The sequence below is a fragment of the Myotis myotis genome, unplaced genomic scaffold (genome assembly GCF_014108235.1).
Source record: "Myotis myotis isolate mMyoMyo1 unplaced genomic scaffold, mMyoMyo1.p scaffold_m19_p_20, whole genome shotgun sequence".
Lineage (NCBI taxonomy): Eukaryota > Metazoa > Chordata > Mammalia > Chiroptera > Vespertilionidae > Myotis > Myotis myotis.
In genome coordinates, this window is record NW_023416325.1 from 5,039,702 (window position 1) to 5,062,531 (window position 22,830).

General features: G+C 40.1%; 1 protein-coding gene and 1 pseudogene across 3 annotated transcripts in view; one reads left to right on the forward strand and one right to left on the reverse strand.

Annotated features, from left to right (window-relative positions):
• Nucleotides 1-52: 52 nt before the first annotated feature.
• Nucleotides 53-22,830, forward strand: part of NCAPD3 (non-SMC condensin II complex subunit D3) — a 37,566-nt gene continuing 14,788 nt past the window's right edge. The window contains exons 1-20 of one of the 3 annotated variants that reach the window (XM_036354211.1): nucleotides 53-344; nucleotides 2,108-2,262; nucleotides 3,670-3,832; nucleotides 6,094-6,278; nucleotides 6,885-7,052; nucleotides 7,159-7,220; nucleotides 7,412-7,496; nucleotides 9,214-9,347; nucleotides 10,619-10,691; nucleotides 11,654-11,779; nucleotides 11,915-12,167; nucleotides 12,741-12,797; nucleotides 13,070-13,156; nucleotides 16,078-16,154; nucleotides 16,928-17,062; nucleotides 18,085-18,305; nucleotides 20,608-20,799; nucleotides 21,126-21,223; nucleotides 21,322-21,437; nucleotides 22,629-22,736. In XM_036354211.1, the coding sequence (XP_036210104.1) occupies nucleotides 275-344; nucleotides 2,108-2,262; nucleotides 3,670-3,832; nucleotides 6,094-6,278; nucleotides 6,885-7,052; nucleotides 7,159-7,220; nucleotides 7,412-7,496; nucleotides 9,214-9,347; nucleotides 10,619-10,691; nucleotides 11,654-11,779; nucleotides 11,915-12,167; nucleotides 12,741-12,797; nucleotides 13,070-13,156; nucleotides 16,078-16,154; nucleotides 16,928-17,062; nucleotides 18,085-18,305; nucleotides 20,608-20,799; nucleotides 21,126-21,223; nucleotides 21,322-21,437; nucleotides 22,629-22,736 (2,565 nt within the window). In that variant the 5' untranslated portion in view covers nucleotides 53-274. The remainder of the gene's footprint in view (nucleotides 345-2,107; nucleotides 2,263-3,669; nucleotides 3,833-6,093; nucleotides 6,279-6,884; nucleotides 7,053-7,158; nucleotides 7,221-7,411; nucleotides 7,497-9,213; nucleotides 9,348-10,618; nucleotides 10,692-11,653; nucleotides 11,780-11,914; nucleotides 12,168-12,740; nucleotides 12,798-13,069; nucleotides 13,157-16,077; nucleotides 16,155-16,927; nucleotides 17,063-18,084; nucleotides 18,306-20,607; nucleotides 20,800-21,125; nucleotides 21,224-21,321; nucleotides 21,438-22,628; nucleotides 22,737-22,830) is intronic. The other 2 variants (XM_036354209.1, XM_036354210.1) reach the window with 2 other exon arrangements.
• LOC118678686 lies at nucleotides 18,466-18,546 on the reverse strand (annotated as a pseudogene).

Sequence of the window (22,830 nt, forward strand, 5' to 3'; positions counted from 1 at the left end):
AATTTAACTTATTTCTTAACCCCTAACTTTAAAGGAAAAAACGAAAAAAAATCCCTTCGCGGAACCTCGGCTTGGTCTCCTTCCTCGGTCCGCCCCTTCCGCTGCGCACGCGGCAGAATGCCCTGCTGATTGGCTAGTGTCATGAGCCCGACGGGGCGCGATGATTGGTCGGTGGGAAGTTCTACGTGTTGTGACTGGTCCGCGGCGGCGGCTCGGGGCGCGCGCGGGAGCGAGCTTTGAAAGTTGACCACGGCTCCCGCGAGCGGGTTTCCGGATGATCATGGTGGCGCTGCCGGGCCTCGGGAGCGGCCTGCAGCCCTGGTGCCCGCTGGATCTCAGCCTAGGTGAGGAGACGAAGCCTCGAGAATCGGGGAGGCAGGGCGGTGGTGTTCGGCGCCCGTGATGCTCTCCAGCCTAGGCCTGGGGTGGCCTGGGGTGGAGGTGGGGCGTTTGGCTCTGCAAGGTCTGGGCCCTGCAGATCTGCACTCTTGGCGAGCCGGGTTTAGAACAGAGCTAAAATAGGATTACGCATTTTTAAAAAAAGTAATAATAAAGAGATTGTGTTGCCGGATATCGTTTAGTTCTTTTGCATCTGTTTTCTCGGCCTTCCCCTTCTTATTCTGCAAATGTGCACGCTAGGATCCCCTTGGAAGACTCAAAGGTGACCTGGCAGGTCTTTCAACCTTTCATGTTTCCCCTGGTTTCCTTAATAAATGACCGAATCCCGGGCCTGCCATAGGAGAGCCTTCACTCTTCACCGCAGTCTTTCCCAATCATGTCATCTTTGGAGTCAGAGGTAACTGGGCTTGGTCTCTTGGCTCCACTGCTTAGCATCCGCCCAGCAGGTTGCTTAACCTTGCTGAGCCGTGGTTTCCCCATCTGTCAAATGGGGACGTCATCTCTACCTCCTAGGGGTTTGTGAAGGTTAGTACCTCGTTCTGCTCAAAAACAAAAACAAAAAACAACAACTAATAACCCTCACCCTTCACATTTCATCTCTGCGCCGGAGCTGTTTTGTTCATTTTCAATCAGGTTCTACTTTCTTCCCCTGTGTGCTGTTCTGCAGTTCTCTCTCTGCTTTTCTTTTCCTGGTAAACGTCCATGTTTAGGTCCAAATAAAGAAGAATCATCCTTCCCACCTCTTCCCCCCCGCCCCCCCCCCATTTCTCAGGAATAGTTTCTGTTGTGCTTTCTAGTATTTTACATGTCTGTTCCTGTTTTAACACTCATCCATTGTAAAACATAAACTAAAATAAAATAGTAATAACTATTGTTCCTGTCACCAGGTCTTTTCTAATGGGGACTTGGTAGCTACTCATCCAGAAATGAGGTCAGAAATACAGGTGTGCATCTATATATATAAAAGCCTGAGATACCAAACCACTGGTCGACTGGTTGCTATGACGTGCACTGACCACCAGGGGGCAGACACTCAACACAGGAGCTGCCCCCTGGTGGTCAGTGTGCTCCCACAGCCAACCTCCCTCTGTCCCTCCCCCTGGCGGGCTGGGCCCCTGACTCCCGCCTCCCCATCAGCCCAATCGCTGGCCAGGCGGAGGGACCCCACCTCTGTCAGTGTGTTTTGAAATCACTGAATATTTCTCTGAGTGTGGATCTCGCCTCCTCTCATTTACACTTCTTGGGGAAATTGTATCTTTTTTTTTTTTTAACATGCTAATTACCCTCCAAGGGCCCAATAAAGAATTTTATTTGGGCTTATTAACATAGTTATAAGGTTTTCACAAAGGGGCATCTGGAGCCCTCTTTGATTAACTTCTTTCTTCTCCAGGTTGAATGTGTGGGAAAGCTGGATCTTGAAGTGTTTTGAAGTTTCATTCCCCCTGACCGTTTTATGTAAAAAGCATTTTTCTCCTTGATATTTTTAGAAGATAACCAACCTAATAACCAGATGTCAGTTATAATTAAAAAAAAAAAAGATTTTCTTCACTTTTTCTGCTCTCCTTTAACTATGCTTATATGATTGTATAATTAAAGGTGAGTTGTGTCTAATAAACTTTTCTCTTCTTGAATCTCGCTAGAGTCCAAAATTGATAGGTTTCTTACTTGCTGTAGAGCACTAACTGGTTTAATTGCATTTTCCTACCAGAATGGGTGGAAACAGTGTGGGAACTGGACTTCACGGAGACTGAGCCTTTGGATCCCAGCATAGAAGCAGAAATCATTGAGACTGGATTGGATGCATTCACAAAACTCCACGAAAGTCTTTTACGCTTTGCTACAGAAGAACATGGATCTACAGAGGTAAAAATTTTAAAAAAAGGAAAGAAAGGAAAATCAAGCTAGCCACCTTTAGGTATTAGAAGTAGACTGTTAAAAGTCATTATTATCATCTTTTTAGTGAACAGTTCATAAGGAATATCAGAGGAGTAGCATAAAGAATGTGAATCATTTACTGAACTATCCTAATAGCTTTTTTCCAGAAGGTTCAGGTATTAATCTGTGATATTTTTTTAAGTCATGACTTTAAACAAATTTTTTCCCTTTTTATTTACTGATTTTTAGAGAGAAAGGAAGTGGTGGAGAGAGAGAGAGGAGAGAGACATTGATTTGTTGGTCCACTTATGTATACATTCATTGGTTGATTCTTGAGTGGAGATTGAACACAACCTTGGCGTACCATGACGATGCTCTAATCAGCTGAGCTATCCGGCCAGGACTTCAAGTCGTGACTTTTTCTAACAACAAATTAGAGGAAAAGAACATAGGCCAAAACAAGGGGGGGAGGGGGAGGACAGACTAAACCAAATATAAAACGAAGGCCAAGGAAAATGCAATAACAATTTCAGTATGCCTTCACTTTAAGAAAATCTGATATTATAAATGGAGTAGTTAATTTTATTCAATTGGAAAGGAGAGTTCCCTTATTTTTATTTTATTTTTTCTGAGAGTTCCTTTAAATATTGAGTTCTACCTAGTGTGTTTATTAGTATTTAGCTCATTGATTGCTTTTCAGAAGACTGAAGGGCTAGGTGCCAGAACAAAATGTACCCAATTCTATTTCCTAGCTGAGGAAATCAGAGCAATTTATTTCAATTTAAATGTACATTGATGAATTAGAATGATGAATTTGGGTACAAGGGGTAAGTTGTCTGAGTAATCACTACTATAGGTTGTCTGAAAAGTCTTAGTTTTTAACTGTAATAATTTTAGAAATTTATATGCTTCAAACCTAGCAAAAAAATTTTTTCAGTTTAATTATTTAAATCTGCCGAAACCGGTTTGGCTCAGTGGATAGAGCGTTGGCCTGCGGACTGAAAGGTCCCAGGTTCGATTCCGGTCAAGGGCATGTACCTGGGTTGTGGGCACTTCCCCAGTGGGGGATGTGCAGGAGGCAGCTGATTGATGTTTCTCTCTCACCGATGTTTCTAACTCTCCATCTCTCTCCTTTCCTCTCTGTAAAAAATCAATAAAATATATTTAAAAAAAAAAAAATTATTTAAATCTCATATACTTATTTATCTTTGTAATTTTCAATAATGCATTTTTAATTTTTTGTTTTAGTCCTTTGAAGATGGCACATGTTTGTAATTAGGAGCCAGACTGGTCTGTTCCCCTCCATTAAGGCACTAAGTAGTTATTAAAATCAAATAATAGGAGATTTTTACATTTCTGTAATTATTGGCTTTTGTGATTTACTCCTCCCCCCAGATCTTCTGGACCTTCTTCGCTGAGAACAACATTTCTCACCGTGCGCTGGTGGCTTTATTCTATCACTTTGTTCAAACAGTCCATAAGAAAAACGTCGGTGTGCAGTATCGAGAGTATGGCCTTCATGCCGCTGGTCTTTACTTTCTGCTACTGGAAGTACCAGGTAATGTAATTTGACATGATAGGACATACCTTTTGTCATTTAAAGTTTTTCTACATTGTTTTGAGCTCTTAAAAAAAAATTTTTTTAACCCACACATGAGGATATGTATTTATTTATTTGAGACAGAGAGGAAGGGAGAGGAAAATATTGATGTGAGAAAGAAACATCGATTGATTGCCTCTTGTACCTGCCCCAACCGGGGATCAAACCCACAAGCTGGGCATGTGCCCTGACTGGGAATCGAACCTGCCACTTTTGGGTGTGATGGACGATGCTCTGACCAATATTATGCTGTGTCGATAACCTGGTAGGAATAATCCGAGAAGGCCAAGGCTGGAGGGGGAATGTTTCCAGGCTACAGAGCCTCCACTCCACCCAGCCCCACCTCGTATAAAATTCTGTTATTTCCCCCGACTCCCTGTCCACACTGAGAAAAACTGCTGCGGGCATCTTTGTGTTGTATCTCACCTATGTGCTGTGGAAAAGCAGGTTTAAACCATTCTAAGAAAGCATGAGAAGACCAGCTAGTCATGCTTGAGGAGGAAAGCCCAGGAAAGGACTCTCATTATGAGCTTGTTCCGCTTCCTTTATTGTCAGAACACTGAGATGGCTGTTCCTCCTCCCTATCGTAACTCAGAGCAAAAGGGCTGAACGTAGAGGGGGTGTAGCCGGAGAACGCAACGGTGATATAATGAAGAACATCACAGCATTGGTCAGCTTTACCCCTCGTCATTGTTTACATAAGTGCATTTGCAATAAATGTTAAGGATTTATTCTCTGATTTGAAAAATTGATTAAAGGATACATAAAGCCTTGAATGTTAATTTGAATTGTGTGTTTTTTTTATTTTTTTGTTTGTGTGTTTTTTCATTTTTTTAAGTTTTATTGCTTTGTGACAGACTAGCACAAAATGAGCCATTTGGCATACATAACTTTATTATTTCAGTTTCTGAGGTCAGAAGTCCAGGCACAATGCGACTGGATTCTCTGCTGGGGTCACACCAGCTGATAGCGAGGTGTCAGCCCCAGCAGGTGCTCCTCTGGGGCTCCGTGTCTTCTTCTGAACTCAGTTGTTGGGAGAACTTGTTTCTTTGTGGTTGTAGGACCGAGGGCCCCTTTCTTGCTGCCTGTTAGCCAGGGAGCTCTCGGCTCCTGGGGGACACCCACTCTTCTTGCCACGTGGCCCCTCCAGCAATGGAGACTCTACCCGGGTTGAATCCTCCTCTCATTTTGATTTCCAGTCCTGTCTCTGACTTCCACACTCAGGTTTAAAGAGCTCAATGGATTAGATCGGGCCTATCAGGAGGGTTTTCCTCTCTTAAGGTCTGTGATTTGGGACTTAAATTACATCTGCAAAACCCCTGCAGAGTAGGACTTAAATTAGTGTGCGATTGGATAATAGTATTTAAGTATGTTTTAATATCAGTTATTGGTGGACTCACTTGATCCTTTTGCAACTTGCTTTAGTGCAGATTTTAAAGTAGCTTTTACTCTAGAGCTGATGTAGCCTTGTTTTTAGGTGTGTGGCTTTCCAAGGTCTCTATTGGGATTAACAAGGTGTCTCGATTGCGCTGGCCAGGCTCAAAGGTGTATCAGCCCTGTGTGAGCTCTGAAAATTATTGCTCTTCTGACTTCCTTGGAAATTGTTGTTTGCTCACTATTTACAGTTTACCCCTGCATGCACAGCTTGTAATCAGCCCTATGCAGATTGCTGGAGCTCTTTTTCTATGTAGCTTCCTCTTCTCCATTATTCTGTCCCATAAATTCCAGCTGCCTCTGCCTTTCTGACTTGATTTCTGTAGTCTCACTTAGTGAGACCATAATAATGTGCCCGGGTTCGCCATTTTTCTGCTGCTGTCCAGAAATTGCCTCAAAATACAAAAACGGGGGCAATTGTAGGGTCTACTTCATTTGTTTCCCTTATCTCAGGAATTTTATTTCTATGCTGTGTCTTGCTCCATGTCTTAAAATGATTATTTTAACATTTTTTGGTCTAGTTTTATAGTTCACAGTTAGGAAGACAGGAATAAAACCAGTTACTCCCTCATGGCTAAATACAGATAGAAATCTTGTTATTTATTTCTGATCAGCACTTTTGCTAACTTATGGCTAAAGGTGAATGGCACTTTTTTGCAGAAGTGTCATTGTTATTCAAAGTTAGTGCTAATCCCATTTTTGCTTTTGATATTTTTATCTGTTGTTACAGACATATTTGAAGACAATTAAATCTAACCTGCTTACTCTTTATTCTTTATGAATAGGCAGTGTGGCCAATCAAATATTCCACCCAGTGATGTTTGACAAATGTATACAGATTGTAAAGAAGAGTTGGCCTCAGGAATCTAACTTGAGTCGGAAAAGAAGGAAAGAACATCCGAAGAACTCTCAGACTAATCCAAGAGGGCATAGAAAGAGAGGAAAGCCACCCAGGAAAGAGGATATTGAGGTAAGAAGAGGAATAATAAAGCATATCTTCATCAACACACGATTTAAGAATTAACTTTATATTAACATATGGTTTCAGGCATAATGATTATAATCAAATGGTCTTAAAGTATCATTAGCTCTCCAATAGGACCAAGTTGCATTTCTATTTGGCCAGCTTTCCAACCTCCCTATCATCTTTCCTCAGCCTTGTACCCAGCTGTGCATGAGAACTTGCTAACAGGTATATTTGCCACATTATGTCATTGTCATTAGAGAGGGTGGTGAAGGATCCTGAGGACACAGATCCATAAGAATATAGAAGAATAGCATTAATTCCAGATTCTTGCATGACTAGGTAGAATGATAAAGGTTCATTGATGTGAAAATGAAAACTTTTAAGACACAGAATCCTCATTGACACAAAACTATAGAGCTAGGAAGTATTGTCACAGTCATCTAATCCAGTGATGTGCCATTGTGAGCCTGGAGACCTAGAGCATTCAGGGGACCTGGTCATTCAGCAACCCCCTGGCGTTTCACTGGATTTGATTTGAGTAAATTGAAAACCAGGGGGAAAGTGTTAGGCCATATTTTACAGTCAGCTGTATATTTCTTCATAATCTAGATGGATGAAATTGTAGAAGAACAAGAAGATGAAGAAGACATCAGTTTTTCTGCCTGGGACCTTTGTCAAATTCGAAGAGCCATCTTTCATCTTTTAAAGAATTTTTTAAGGCTTCTGTCCAAGTTTTCCCTGAAAGAAAAGCCACAGTGTGTACAGAATTGTATCGAGGTCAGTGAAAACTCCAAGAAACTTGGGGCAACCTCAGAGGGCGCCGATGAGGGTAATACTTAATGAGTAAGAAAAATCAGGCTGCCTCTTGGTATCTGTTTTCTAGGTCTTTGTGGCATTAACTAATTTTGAGCCAGTTCTTCATGAATTTCATGTTACACAAGCCAGGTGAGCCATTCAATCTCCCAGCGTTAAAGTTTAAACAGTATGATAACTTTTGCTCTAGGTGAAGTATGAATGTCGTTTTATTCTAGGTGGCACGTAGGTAAAATTTATTCATTTAAATATGGCTTATTAAATAAGGCAATCTTTTAAGTAAAATCATATCCATTAACTAATTTTTGCCCTTTTTTCTTTAGCAACCTTGACCAAGCGAAGTACATACCAGAACTGGCCTATCATGGATTGTATTTGCTATGCTCCCCCGTTCATGGAGGAGACAAGGTAAAAGAGACAAGGATCTAAGTTAGCTATTGGTTAAATTGAAGCATGCAAATCATGTAACGGAAAAACATTAGAAGCAGTTGATGTAATGGCATTTCAACTTACCGGTTATTTCCATGACCTTGCTATATTATATATCTCCTGTATAATGGGAAGTATAACCATTTCTATTGTTGTCTACTCTTCGTAACAAACCTTATATTCCAAATACTTGGTGGCCAAGCAAATTATTATCTGGTTTCATACATAAAAATGGTTCCAGTGTGAATTAGGTAAGAAGAACAGATAAGCTGCCAAAGAGAACATTACTTTTCTAGAAATATTCACCAAACTGTTCTAAAGAAAAGAATAGACAGTCAGCATTTTGTAGTTTCCCTTGGCAATTCATGTGTGCTTCGGTAATTGTATTAATATTTGTATTACTCTAGTTGGTAATTTTACGGAAATATTACTGGTTTTCATTCCTGTTAGCATTATGAATGTGGATTTTGCTTTCTCCACCCCCACCCCCAAGTCACCCTAACAGTATCACTACTCTAAACATTTGAGTTGGGGTCAATCAAGAGGATGGTGGAATCCAGGTATAGATGTCATTAATAAAATAAGGTTTTGTAAAAAATGTGATAGGCCAAGGTCATGTGGCTTTTGGTGGCTGTGATTCACTTAATAATTTCCAGGGGCAGTAACGTGATGGTTAAGGAGGTTTGGGGTAATGCGCATCTGTGTTCAGGTTCTGGCTCCACCACTTACTGTTTGTTTTTGTGTAAGCTCCTCAGCCTTGTGAAAGCCTCAGTTTCCTCATCTGGACCAAAAAGGAATAAAAGGCTTACCTGCCTCACAGATTTGTCAGGGGGGTTAAATGAAAGAATGCCTGTCAAATGCTGACCACAGTGCCTATTGTTTAAAAAGCATTCCATATTTTATAATTTGTTTTATTATTATTTCTATGTGCTTGAAATATGGCCGTATAGAATTCACAGTAATACTTTTAATTTCCATGCCCCTTTTAACATTTAAAAAATAGAATGGATGGAAAAAATCTATCCTTTTAGGTCCACGGTGTCTCTAAAGATGCAGGGATTTTTAACTGTGGCAGAACTTACATGATGTTGGACAACTTTGGTTTTAGCCAGGCCTTTGATTACTTGACTTTGGACAGCTTGCCTTTGGAGTCTGTTTTATTATTATAGACTAGAAACAATAATATTATATATAAAATGGGAATGCCTTGCTTACCTCATGGAGTTGTTGTGAGGTTTAAGATTAAATGTGGTAAAATCTAGTAATATACATGAATGTGCTGAATGCCATACCCAGTACATGTTTGGTTTTTAGTAAATGTTTTATTTACTGGAGGAATGAATGAATTATCTGAGTAAATTATATGAGATGATACATGAGAAGGTCCTTTGTAAACTTCAGGTAAAACACAAGTGTGAATTTTTCCTTTCTCCCCTTGCTATAACGGGATTAGCAGCAGCATCCTTTGCCTTCTAGAAAGAGAGCATGCAGAGAGAAAGTAGATGATATTCCTATCATTATCTGCAAGCAGTGTTCTCACACTGTTTCCATTGGTAATTATTTAAGAAATACATTCCTAATGGTCAGCCCAAAACTATGTCTCAAGTTGACTGATCTTTAGATGCTGCAAATTGTTGTCTGTGATCTTCAGGGATTCTCTGTTATGCCTTAAATTGAACTTTCTTTTCTCTTCTAGGTCATCGGTTGTGTTTTCCATCAAATGCTAAATGTGATATTAATGTTAGAAGTGGGTGAAGGGTCCCATCATGCCCCCCTTGCTATAACGTCATCAGTCATCAGCAGCAGAAACCAGGCAGTCCAGTTTATCAGGTGACGCACGCAGCTTGGGTTATTACTCTCTCCTCTTTATCACTTTCCCTTCATCTTCTGGGGCCTGTACTAACCAAGATTTCTGACACCCGTGGGAACCAATACATTTCTGGCCTGTTTGTGGTTTGGGGGGCCAAAATAAAGCACCTTGTAGCTCACCTGGTTCATGTGGTCGGGGTCACTGTGGTAACCCCTGCCTTCGGGCCTTGTTGAAGGGAGAAGGAATCCAGTTCACCAGCCAGCACCAGCCTCCAGCTGGCTTGTCCCAGCTGTGAGGTCAGCCTCTGGGTGATGACAGTGGCTTCTCCTCTGCTCTCCATCGTCTGCTTCCGTATGGACCACGCCTGCAAGTCTGCCGCCTCCTGTTCCTTTTCTGTTTCTCACTTCTCCAGGCCTCTTCCCGTTTGTTCCTTGCCACTTTCCCCGTTTCTTTTCACTTTTCTACTCCCTTCCCCTACAGAAAATACTTTCTTGATTAAACGAGTTGGATGGTTTTTCCTTCTTTAGCAATAATCGATAGACTCATTTTTCCCTCACGAGACACTTAGCTTCACCCAAAAAGTTTTTTTGTTTTAGCATTATTGGGAAAGACCTATTTGCTGTCATTGGCTTTTTAACCCCCTCCCATACTGAATATTTGGTGGTGGGAAAAAAGTGGTCAGTATGCACCTGAGAGTGTGTACATTCACGATACATAATGTACTTGACGATTTGAGGACGGTGGAATATATAGACTGTCATTAAATAAATAAGACGTTGTAAGTGGAAACCCTCACTTTGGCTTTTCCGTCAGAGCTCATGATGCAGAACTTGCCACTAAAAATGGGTCCACCCTGGGCATTATGGTCATTTCTTCTTGGGTGAAAGTTTGGACAGGTACTATTACAAAGGCATTGAAGTAGCATTTCAATGAGCTACCACGAGGTGGTACTGTGTCTTAGTCTGTTTATCCCAAAATCATGTCTTTTAGAATCTTAATAGGAAATGTACTAAGTAGTGCCATTAGTCCTAAGGAGAGTGCACGTTTGCTCCTCCCTGACTGCCGCTGTCTACTTGGCAGCCACTCTACAACCAGGCCTGAGAGTAGGCGATGGGTTTCTGCTGTGGCACTTGATGTCTTTACTCTTTATTCACCGAAACAAACAGATTGTTTTTACTATTGAGGATTTCTAACACGTAGGATTAGTGGGTTTTGGGAGAGTCAAGGAAAATGACTGTTTCGTTGTAATTATAGGTATGTTATAAACAGAGGCTGTGCTTTTTTTTCATAGCTCACTTGTGGATGAACTAAAGGAAAGTATATTCCCAGTTCTTCGTATCTTACTCCAGCACATCTGTGCCAAGGTACCAGTTGCTTTCGTAACAATAAGAATACTTTTTAAATATTTAATGTGTATGAAGTTAAACGTGTGTGTTGTGTGTTTTTGTGCTTGGTAATGAGTCTGTGTCATTACTAAACATAGTTTTATTTAATATATTCACTAGCTGTTCTCCTAGACAGTGTCCTTTTGGGAATAAAAAAACCTTTTAATTTTGGAAGTTTTCAATATATAAAGAAATGAAGAGACTAGGATGAAGAGCACCTATCTTCAACAATTTTGTGTCACTTGTACCCCAAAAAGATATTACTCCTGCACACTGGATTTTTTAAAACAAATTCCATCATATGCTTTTATATATAAATATTTCTGTGTATCTCTAAAGAATAAGCATTCTTTAAGAACATAATCATAAAATACACAGTAATACTTTAAAGCCACCAAATATCCAGTTAACGTTCACATTTCTGTGATTATCTCGTAAGTTATTATAACTGTGCGGAGAAACGATTCTTAACTCAAACTTGATGGATTCTAGGGGTTTATAAACTCCCTACAATCATGTGTTAAATTTGTATTTCTGAGGATAAGACCAACAGATTTCTTACAGGTTAGTTTTTAAAAGGGTCTGAAACCACCCTAACCGGTGTGGCTCAGTAGATGGGGCATCGGCTTGTGGACCGAAAGGTCCCAGGTTCGATTCCGGTCAGGGGCACATTCCCAGTGGGGGGTGTGCAGGAGGCAGCTGATCGATGTTACTCTCTCATCGATGTTTCTAACTCTCTATCCCTCTCCCTTCCTCTCTGTAAGAAAATCAATAAAATATATTTTTACAAAAGGGGGGGATCTGAAATCTAAAATGTGTTGGTCATTTCTATAATACTTAAAGATCACCGAACTAGTCACAGTTACATCCACTAACTTCTCACTTGTACCACAACATGTCTCAGTTGTCAGGTGAGCAGCTTGTCAACATTTGTGTTCCAGGTGGTAGATAAATCGGAGTATCGGACCTACGCGGCTCAGTCCCTGGTACAGCTGCTCAGCAAACTTCCTTGCGGGGAGTATGCTACATTTATCGCCTGGCTTTACAGATACTCGCGAAGCTCCAAGGTAAGAGAATACATCTGCAGTGAAATCTTGGTTTCTGGTTGTGCAGCCTTCTAATGCAGCCAGATCTGAATGCATACGGGATCCTTCGGTTTTCATGACTATGTGATGGGGACTCTTACGATTTTGCTCTACCAGATCCCACACCGGGTTTTCACTCTTGACGTTGCCTTGGCTCTGTTGGAACTGCCGGAAAGAGAGGCGGATCACGCACTGTCCTCGGAGCATCAGAAGTTCTTAAATCATAAGTTCTTGGTGCAGGAAATAATGTTTGACCGCTGTTTAGACAAGGCACCGACTGTCCGCAGCAAGGCATTGTCCAGTTTCGCACACTGCCTGGAGTTGTCCGCTAACAGCACATCGGAGAGCATTCTGGAATTTCTGATTAACAGTAAGTGACATGGAATTGGCCTTACGCTTGTCAAAAAATTAGACTTCAACCAAAGGACTTGTATGCATGCATATAAGCCTAACCAATGGACACAGACACGGGGGGAGGTGGGGGGTGAGGGTCTGGGGTGGGGGGGTGGGGGGGCAAAAGGGGGATAAGGACACGTGTAATACCTTAATCAATAAAGAAAAAAAAATTGGACTTCAGGGGAATCATTTTTTGTTGTGGCAAAAACTGTTGATATAGTATGATATACTTTCATTCTTATAAACATATTTCAGTATATTGTATTGTTGAATAACTTTTTAGACAGGCCTGAGGCATTTGAAAGGCGTTTTTTAGAGGTGAGACTGGTGGTTGCCTTTACTACTGCTGTGCATTTTTGGGTATGGCTGTATGGGGCCTAATATCCATTTCAAATGCGTTCCCAAGGAGAACGTTATTAATTGTTAGCAGTTTAGAATCGGCCTTCTGTTCAGGCCTAATTATTTTTATTTTGATTCCTCTGTGAATATTTACTTAGGGTTTATGATATTCTGGCTTTTTTCCTCTTGTCTCTCTGCTTATTTTTAGGTCCTACCATTTTAGGAATAGAGAGCCATCCTGGTACTTTCCTCAGAAATTCATCAGGTAATGGGTCAATATATTTCCAAATATTGAATAACTGCCTTTTTATTTAAAGGCCTAGCTGGATTTTTGAAATGTGTTTTGTGTGGGGTTTTTTTTCTAGCTCTATATTTTTCTATTTTCGTATTGCACTTTTTTCCTTCATCAAAGAAATTGAGATTCACTTCAATAATGATGTGGTAGCTTAAATGTGTAATATGCCATGCTTGCATTATTAAAAGTGTAATAAATTTTTACCTTAATGACAGCCCTTTTTCTAATTTATTCTTTTTAAGCTTTTTCCTGTCAGAAGCAGACACTGAACCCGGGAGACTCGGGGGTGATCAATACAGACAGCAGTGGTGAAACAATTGGATCTAGGGGTATGTCAGATTTTATCACAACCAAATGCGTAATAACCATAATAGAGTCTAAAAACCTTGGATTTTTTCTGATTAATTCACCTTAAGAATCGGAGCATCTCTTTTCCTTAAAAGTGGAGCAATTTCTATTTTATTATATCTTTACTTGATGTCCTTGCACTAGACTGTATTTAATTCTAAGATAAAGAATAAGCTACATTCCACCTACATGTACTGAACACCAATACCAATCTTTCTTTAACACTTAAGAGAATATTAGCAGGTATTTTCTTTTCTTATTTAAATCAACTGTTGTGAACTGTTGGAATTACTGACCAAAAAGAGGACCAGTTACTAGGGAAAGTGCAGTAGATATTAAATGTGTGTTTGGAGAAAAGTCGTCACAAAAAAGGGGAATAGATGAATAATACTGTGGGACCGAGTCTTGTTCCCATTTTTCATTCCTTGTTACTTTGTTTACCATGCCTTCTTGACTCAGCCATCCCAGAGGTTACTTTTAATACATGGTAGGGAACTGTGATCCCAGCTTCCACTGAAAAAGGCAGTTTGGAATTTAGATTATAATTTCCCTTCACCAACAGAAGGAGCCATTTTTCAGTGGGTCGTACATATCGTACGGAGTGATTATGGGTTCCTCCGCGGACTCCAGCACAAGATTCTGAACATAAGTGGTGCCTGATCACTTTCCCTGACGTATTGAATCTGGGATGGTGGAAGTCTCAGTGTGATTCAGGGAAAAAACAAACCTGTACTAGGCAGTGGGTAGACCTGGAGCCTACTCAGATTCTGTTTCTGTCTGGCTGTAAGGTCTTGGCGCCTTTTTCATCTGTAACATGACATCATAAAATAGTGGAGAAAACACTAAACACTATAAGAAATGAGACGCCGTCTGAATTCTTGTACAGTTTGTTACTAAATAGCTGCATGACCTAAGACATGGAAGTCAACACAACTCCTGTCACACACGTTCTGATCCTAACCCTTCCCTACCTTTCACAGGGGACTGTTGTCAGAGTCTATAGAAATAAGGTTTAGAGAAGTGGTTTTAAAAGATGGATAAATAGATGAGAGAGAAAAGAAAGGGAATGTGTGTAAAGGATTAATTATATAATTAGATTTATTTGTTTATTTTTAAAGCTTTTATATGGTCCCTTCTGTCTGTGCTAGGCATTGTAGATACAGACTTTAAGAAAATAAAGTTTCATTTCTTAAGGAGCAATGGGAGAGGCAGATATGTGTGCATATAAATTGGTGTTAATTTTTTTTTCACATTTGGTAGGATTCTTCAGTAATGCCTGGACTTTTATGCACATGTGGGAAGCTTTTTTATTAATTCAATATCTGTACTTGTTATGGGTGTATTCAGACTATTTCTTCTTGAGTCAGTTTCCATACTTTATATCATTGTAGAAATTTGTCCATTTCACCTGGGTCACTTAATTTGTTAACATAAAATTGTACATAGTATTCTTTTACAATTTTTGTATTATTGTAAGGTAGGTAATAATGTTATTCATTCCTGATTTTAGCTATTTGAATTTTCTCTGATATTTTCTTAGTCTATCTAAAAGTTTGTTAATCTTGTAACCTTTTTCAAGGAACTTTTTAATTTCATGTATTTCCTCTATTGTTTTCCATTCTCTAGTTCATTTTTTATTTGTTTTCTTGGGGATCAGCAGTTCTCAAAATGTGTTTGAGTCTCTCAGTCTGCTTCAACACATCCTTGAAGTTAATACTGTTTTCATAGTATCAAGACATCGCTCGCCTCTGTGCTCTGATTCTCCCACAAGTATAAGTTGAGGTTTTTCCACAGATGCCATGACATGAACGTGACAGGTCGCAGGCAGGAGCGATGAGAATCAGCTCTCTTCTTTTTTTTTTTTTTTTTTTAAATATATTTTATTGATTTTTTACAGAGAGGAAGGGAGAGAGATAGAGAGTCAGAAACATCGATGAGAGAGAAACATCGATCAGCTGCCTCCTGCACATCTCCTACTGGGGATGTGCCCGCAACCCAGGTATATGCCCTTGACCGGAATCGAACCTGGGACCTTTCAGTCTGCAGGCTGACGCTCTATCCAGTGAGCCAAACCGGTTTCGGCAGCTCTCTTCTTATTAAGCCAGACATTAAAAGAATTTGCAAAAACAGTGCCATTTTTTTCAGTATCTTTTTTTTTTTTTTTTTTTGCAGTATAGTCATTTTTTATTTTAAATATATACTCTTCAGAGTATCATGTCTAATTTAGATTGAACATGTAATTCACATTTAAAAAAGCTCTTAGGAATCTTTACTAATTTTTAATAGTGCAAAGGGGCCTGGGATTGAAAAGTTTTAAAGCTGCAGGTATTTAGTAATATTATTTTATTTAGGCTTTTAAAAACTCATGGTTTAGATCAGCCGTGGGCAAACTACGGCCCGCGGGCCGGATGAATAAATGAATAAAACTAAAAAAAAAAAAAAAGACCGTACCCTTTTATGTAATGATGTTTACTTTGAATTTATATTAGTTCACACAAACACTCCATCCATGCTTTTGTTCCGGCCCTCCTGTCCAGTTTAAGAACCCATTGTGGCCCTCGAGTCAAAAAGTTTGCCCACCCCTGGTTTAGATACTTCTACCTGTAGTTAAACCCAATAGAAGATCTAGATAATTTATTTAAAATTTTAGGCATAGGAGCCAGGATTTAAAACTGATTTTTTAATATTCCAGAATTTTTGCCCTTTTTTTTTTTTACATGAACTTTGCCTTTTTCATTATTGGGAATAGCTAATTATTTGAGATGTTTTTATTTCTACCTCATTTCATACTCTGATTTGAAACAAGCGAATTAGTCAGTTTTTTCAGATTTTGTCGGTACTGCGTGTGAGGTGTCAGACCTGTGTAGTCTTTCTCAGACTCTAATGGCGGGCGTATCCTCAGCAGAAAGGTGTGTCATGGCCATGCTGAGAAAGAGGATCCGGGACGAGAAGATCAACGTGAGGAAGTCGGCGCTCCAGGTGTGTTTCTCCCGACATTCTTTAATGCGCGCTCTTTTTAAAAAAATAAATAAATTTTTATTAATTTCAGGGCGGAAGGGAGAGGGAGAGAGAGATTGAAGCATCAACGATAAGAGAGAATCATTGATCGGCTGCCTCCTGCATGCCCCCCACTGGGGATGGAGCCCGTAACCCTGGCATGCGCCCCTGACTGGAATGGAACCTGGGACCCTTCAGTCTGCAGTCCGATGCTCTATGCACTGAGCCAAACCAGCAAGGGCATTGCGCTCTCTTTTTAAGCACTCAGAAATGCAGGAGAATATTTTAAAGGTCCCTCTGCCATATTTGTTATTTAATTTGCTTTTCATTTAACATTAGTTCATCTTGATCCTGTTATGTCTAAATTATATAGATGAACTAAGGATTATTTGATTTGAAGCTTTCCTACTGGGTTGCTGGCTTTTTAAGAATCATGAATTTATACCCTTAATGTCATTTTTTAGAGTAGGGGTTCTTAGCTTAGGGACATGGACAGATTTTGATAGGGTTTGTAAAACCACTGAAATTGTTTGAAAATACTTATGTGTATAAAATGTATGTCAGATTTTCTCTGGAGAGAGAGACCTTAGCTTTCACCAGATTCTAAAAGGTGGGATGCTACTGGAGGGATGGATCTTTGACCTTAACGATGTAAAGAACCAAGAACTTGAAGGAAGTATTTTTGTGTGTATTTGCCTGTTTGCACATATGCTATGCATGCATCATCACTTCACGTGTGTGTGTGCACTTCCTAGGTATTGGTGAGTATTTTGAAGCACTGCAGCGTCTCAGGCATGAAGGAGGAGCTTTCAATTCTTCAGGAGCAGTGCCGGGACCCTGCTGTATCTGTCCGGAAGCAGGCCTTGCAGTCTCTTACTGAACTTCTTATGGTGAGGGGCTTCTTCTTATGTGTCTAATGCATGGTGTTTACATTAAAAAACAATTCAGCCTAATAACTGCTTGTTGCTAAATATTAAGTTGACCAGTAGAAACTCTACCAAGTCTAATATACAGTGTAAGAGAAAGGAAAAGGTATCTTTTACTTACATATGATAGACTGCATTTCATATTAAATGTAATTATGAACTAATGCTAGAGAATGCTACTGGTTAGCCTTTCTTGTCTTAAGCTCATATCTCACATAGAAATATGAATTTTAAAATTAATTTGGTTAGGCCAGAGGCCTACTTTAATTTTTGTTCATTATAACCTATATAAATGATATTGCTAAAAGAGCAGAACCAGCGATCCTAGATATAATTTACTTCTGCCAAGTAATTCGCTCTTAAAGAATTTTAAGAGCATGGTTTTCTCTTGTTTCGTAATAGAAGGCATTAAGCAATATGTATTTTTACTTTATCTGGTAGCACTTACTCTAATTACTTCTTGGGATAAATATTTATTATTTGATCTTGAATTATCAAAAAATGCTGATTTATTACTAATAACAAAATAATGACTTTGTAAGTTTAAAATTTCAGTATGGACTGATTTGCAATAACTGCACATTGAACTTTGTTTTTACATATCGTTTGAATATTGTGGGTTTTGGGAGGTTTTTTGTTTGTTTTATTAAAGGGAGAGGGAGAGAGAGATAGGAACATCAATGATGAGAGAAAGTCATTGATTGGTTGTGTCCTGACAACCCACACTGCGGATCAAGCCCGCAACCCGGGCATGTGCCCTGACCAGGAATCGAACCGTGACCTTCTAGGTTGATGCTCAACCACTGAGCATTGCTGGCTGGGCTGTAGGTTTGCTTTTGTTTGTTTTTTCTCTTATGATCTATTTGTAGTTGTGTGTGCAACTACTTTTAACATGTCTCAAAATATTGATCACAACTTCACTGATTTGTAGTTACACTTCCAATAGCATCAGACTCTTTGTGACTTCCCAATTTTAACTCCTAAAGGCCCACCCTAGATGTGCCCAGATCCAGAAAGCCTGGCTGATGGGGATCACCCCCGTTGTGATGGACTCGGAGAGCACCGTGCAGGAAAAGGCCCTGGAATGCCTGGACCAGGTCCTGCTGCAGAACATTAAGCACTTCAATAAGTTTCACGGTGGAGATGACAGCCAGGTGCTGGCTTGGGCACTGCTTTCTCTCCTTAGTACCGAAAGCCAGGAGCTGAGGTATGTGAGTTATGCTTTACTTTCCTTAGAGAAGGCTCTAAGGGCTTTTCAGAAGAAAGTTCTGTATTGATCTTGGACAGCTAGCTTTCTAAATGCCTGGGTAGATTTGAAGCCTCAATTTTGGTCTCTTTTTCTTTTTCTTTTCTTTCTTTTTTTTTTTCACTGTATTCCCCCATTCAATCTTGGCTGCCACAATCAGACAGACAGAAAGCGCGAGGACCCTTTTTTCTTGCATGTGCACTGGAACTGGTCTCTTTTTCTTGACCTAATTCAAATCTCAGCATTTTTGTGGTGACTGTTTTTTGTGAAGCCTTTGATCCCTTTCTTTGCTTTTCTCTGAGTGTCCTCCACTTTTAACTTGGTATCTTAATACGTATGTAATAGAAAACACTGCGGATATGGTAGATTAATAACTAACTCAATACCAGTTATTTTGAAAGATAACCTCCCAGCCTTTACAAGTTAGACTTTTTCTGACATTTTATCGGACTGGTTGACTTAATGACACTGCAGTATTTTTTCCACTTAGCATGTGTTGAACGCCCAGTGCACAGTGAGCACTGCCGGGAGGGGGTAGCGCCTGAGTGATAAACTTTAATCTGTTCTGCAGGAGTCCTAGAGTTAGTGTGTGCGTGTGCTACCTTGACTGCTTTTCCTTTCCTTTCTTTAAAAATTGTACCAGAAACACTTCCCTATTTGTTTGCATGTAGTTATGAAGGAGTTATACAATAAGAATAATAGATTTAGTGTCATAAAACACTGTTGTGGCCCTGGCAGATCACCCTAGTATTCTGGGTCTTCATTTCCTAATTTGTAAGAACAGCCAGTTGGGTTACGTGATCTCTTAAAGTCATGCAAGCTTGGTATTAAAACTCTAACTGAAAATCGCCCTACCTGGTTTGGCTCAGTGGATAGAGCGCAGCCCGTGGAATGAAGCGTCCTGGGTTTGATTCTGGCCAAGGGCACATACCTCAGTTGCACATAATGGGGAGTTATGTTTAATGGCTACAAAGTTTCATGGGATTCAAAAAAAAGTTCTAGAAATGGATGATTGCACAACAGTGTGAATGTATTTAAGGCATGTATTTAAGTGTAATTCAGTATTGGGCATACTGAATTACACTGAAAATGGTTAAGATGATAAATTTTGTGTTATGTAATTTTGCTATCATTGAGGGGAATTTTTTTTTTTTGCCCAAATTTTGGAAAGTGTGGGTAGAATTAGGGGCTTAAGTATAAGAAGTTTTGGAATAGCCATTGTAGGAAATGAATGAGGTCATCAGTTCTCAAAGTGATGAATTCATGAGCTCAGACTGTGTTTATCCTAATATTAAGATGTTCTGTGCATTTTCCACATTTATTCTTCCAAAGTAGAGTTTTCTAGAAGCCATACAGTGGTGTTGGGACAGATTGAGTGCAGAGGCAGAAATGAGAGTCCACCTGTCTCCTGTTTCAGCCAGACTGCAAAGAGATTTACAAAAGTGTAAAACAATACCATTCTCCTGACCAAGTTATTTTGTTTAAAACAGATAGTTGTTTTTGTAAAACAATGCATTATTTATGTTAACATAAAATTAATTGGCTTATTCTTATTTTAAATGAATTGATAAATATTTTTAAATTTCTTATTCTTAATTCCTAGCATGGCAAATGTTGATATAACAAACAAAAGCATTTCAAGGCGGACAGTAATTTTTAGGAATTTAAAAGGGCCCTGAGCCCTAACCGGTTTGGCTCAGTGGATAGAGCGTCAGCCTGCGGAGTGAAAGGTCCCAGGTTCGATTCCGGCCAAGGGCATGTACCTTGGTTGCGGGCACATCCCCAGTAGGAGGTGTGCAAGAGGCAGCTGATTGATGTTTCTCTCTCATCAATGTTTCTAACTCTCTATCCCTATCCCTCTCACTTCCTGTCTGTAAAAAATCAATAAAATATATTTAAAAAGTAAAATAAATAAAAGGGCCCTGAGATGAAAAAGTGGGAGTGCCACTGACCTAGGAAATCAATGACAAAAATAGAATTATTGAGAACCAACCGTAGGGCTAGTTCAATAGAGTTCTGTTAACTTTTATAAACAAAATCTTATGAAATGTTATTATTTGCTTTAAAAATAAATACTTTATGAGGGCAGGAATAAATGTACCTTATTGTGTATAATAAAAATTAAAGAGATACCTAGTTTGGTATCAAATGTGCCAGAGGAATCCCGGAGCAGCAGCAGCTGATATCCTTTTACTGAATGAGCTGATCTCAACAGTTTTATATATTTATAGTTACCATTCTGCTCTCCCATCTTTTTTTCCAGCCGCTATTTAAATAAGGCTTTTTATATCTGGTCCACGAAAGATAAATTCTCATCTGCTTTTATAAACAACATGCTATCCCACACTGGCACGGAACATTCTGCACCAGCCTGGATGCTGCTCTCCAAGATTGCTTGCTCATCACCCAAGCTCGACTACACCAGAGTAATAGAGTCCTGGGAGGAAATCAGCAGGTGGGCATGCTTATAACTGAGCCACGGATGGGTACACGGAAGATTCTTGTAGATAAAGCTCATGCCTTAAGGAAACGGGCTATCTTATAGCTGTTCATATACACAGATCTTTTCTTTAAATTCAGGCTTAAAAACAAACATGAACGTAAGAATCACTTTTAAGCTTTCAGTTTAGTCTTTGTCCAAGTATCTAAGGGCCTTAATGCTCTTACAACTTGAATCCAAAACCATGCTACCCTGGTATTCATAATCCAGAAGGAAAGTACTTTGTTGGCAGCAGTGTTCACTTTGGCTCTGTATTGATGTTTCTTCTGTCCTTTTCTTAGTCAACAGAACCCCAATTCAAACACCTTGGGCCACATCCTGTGTGTTATTGGGCATATTGCAAAGCATCTCCCAAAGAGCACCCGAGACAAGGTGACCGGTGAGTGTCCGTCGGAGAATCTCGGAAAGGCATTGCCTCTCACTTCATATGTGTGTGCTTTAAGCAGTTAAACTTCAAGGGTCTGACTTCCCTTTTAGATGTCGTCAAGTGTAAGCTGAGTGGATTCCACTGGTCTCTAGAGCTGATCAGCTCCGCTGTCGATACGTTGCAAAGACTCTGCAGAGCATCTGCGGAGACAGCTGTGGAGGAGCGGGTAGGCTGCACTCTCCTGGATGCGTTTGTCATTTATTTGTACTCCGTAGGCAGGTCACTCCTTTTTGAAGTTTGAGAAGTGTTCTCTTTAGAGAACCTGTATGGACGGGTAGTCCCAGTAGCCGTGACCACAACAGAAGGAAACACTTGGTGTGACAGGCAGTCGACATTTCCCAAGAAGGTCTTGGCTGCTAAAGACACCCAGTTCTCTCAGGAAGTCAGCACCTTGGCGGAGACCTTGCAAGGCTATCTTTTCATAAGCTGTAGGCTGGATGCTTGGGATAGCTTTGTATATCCTCCTTCACCGCCACCCTCATTTCAGGAATGCTTCATATGATTTCCCACTGGTCGGGGGGGTTCCTTCCAGGCCAGAAGGTTTCTGATCATCGTTAAGTCATAATCCTAGAAAACTATCCAGTTCCTATAAGGCTGTATTACCCGAACATCTCATTGTATCATGTCCACAAAGCTGCCCGGAGCCTACAGCCAATGGGTTGGTTGTAGGGTGGGATCAAACTCCCTCCCCAGCTAGTGTAGTTAGCTGTGTGGGCCAGAGGTGGTGCCTCTTCGAAGTTATTTTAACTAATAAGAGACACTGGAAAAAGTCTCGGACGAATACATTTCAGGAGAATAACAACTACTTGTTTTTATTATGCCTGTTTATTACAGTGTTAATTCACCATCTACGTGTCAGAAGAATTGCAGTATTTTTATTTTTATTTTTTTATTTTTTTTTTTTAATATATTTTATTGATTTTTTACAGAGAGGAAGGGAGAGAGATAGTTAGAAACATCGATGGGAGAGAAACATCGATCAGCTGCCTCCTGCACACCTCCCACTGGGGATATGCCCGCAACCCAGGTACATGCCCTTGACTGGAATCGAACCCGGGACCTTTCAGTCCGCAGGCCGACGCTCTATCCACCGAGCCAAACCGGTTTCGATCAGTATTTTTATTATTGAAGGAACACTGCTGTTATAGATCTCTCTTAATTAGTGCCCTAGATCTTCCCAAACACATGCTCTTGGCTCTTAGAGGGCAAATGTTGAAAGAAAAATTATATATATAACAGACATATGTAACTGGCTTATACATTTGAAGCTCATAAAGTTTCCCGAGAAAACTGTGTTTCCTGAATAGTCTGATGTAGATGTATAGACCCTTCAGAAATGACCTTTGACTCGCCTTAGGAGTTACTGAATCAGGTGTGCGGGGATGTCCTCTCCACCTGCGTGCACTGCCTCTCCAACATCGTTCTGAAGGAAGGTGGAGCTGGGAATATGGATGAGGACCTGCTGGTAAGTAACTACTTTTCTCAACCATTGGATTTCTTTATATCATTTGAGGGTTTTTAAAGGTGTCTTTGTAATGTGCATTTCTGTTACTATTAGC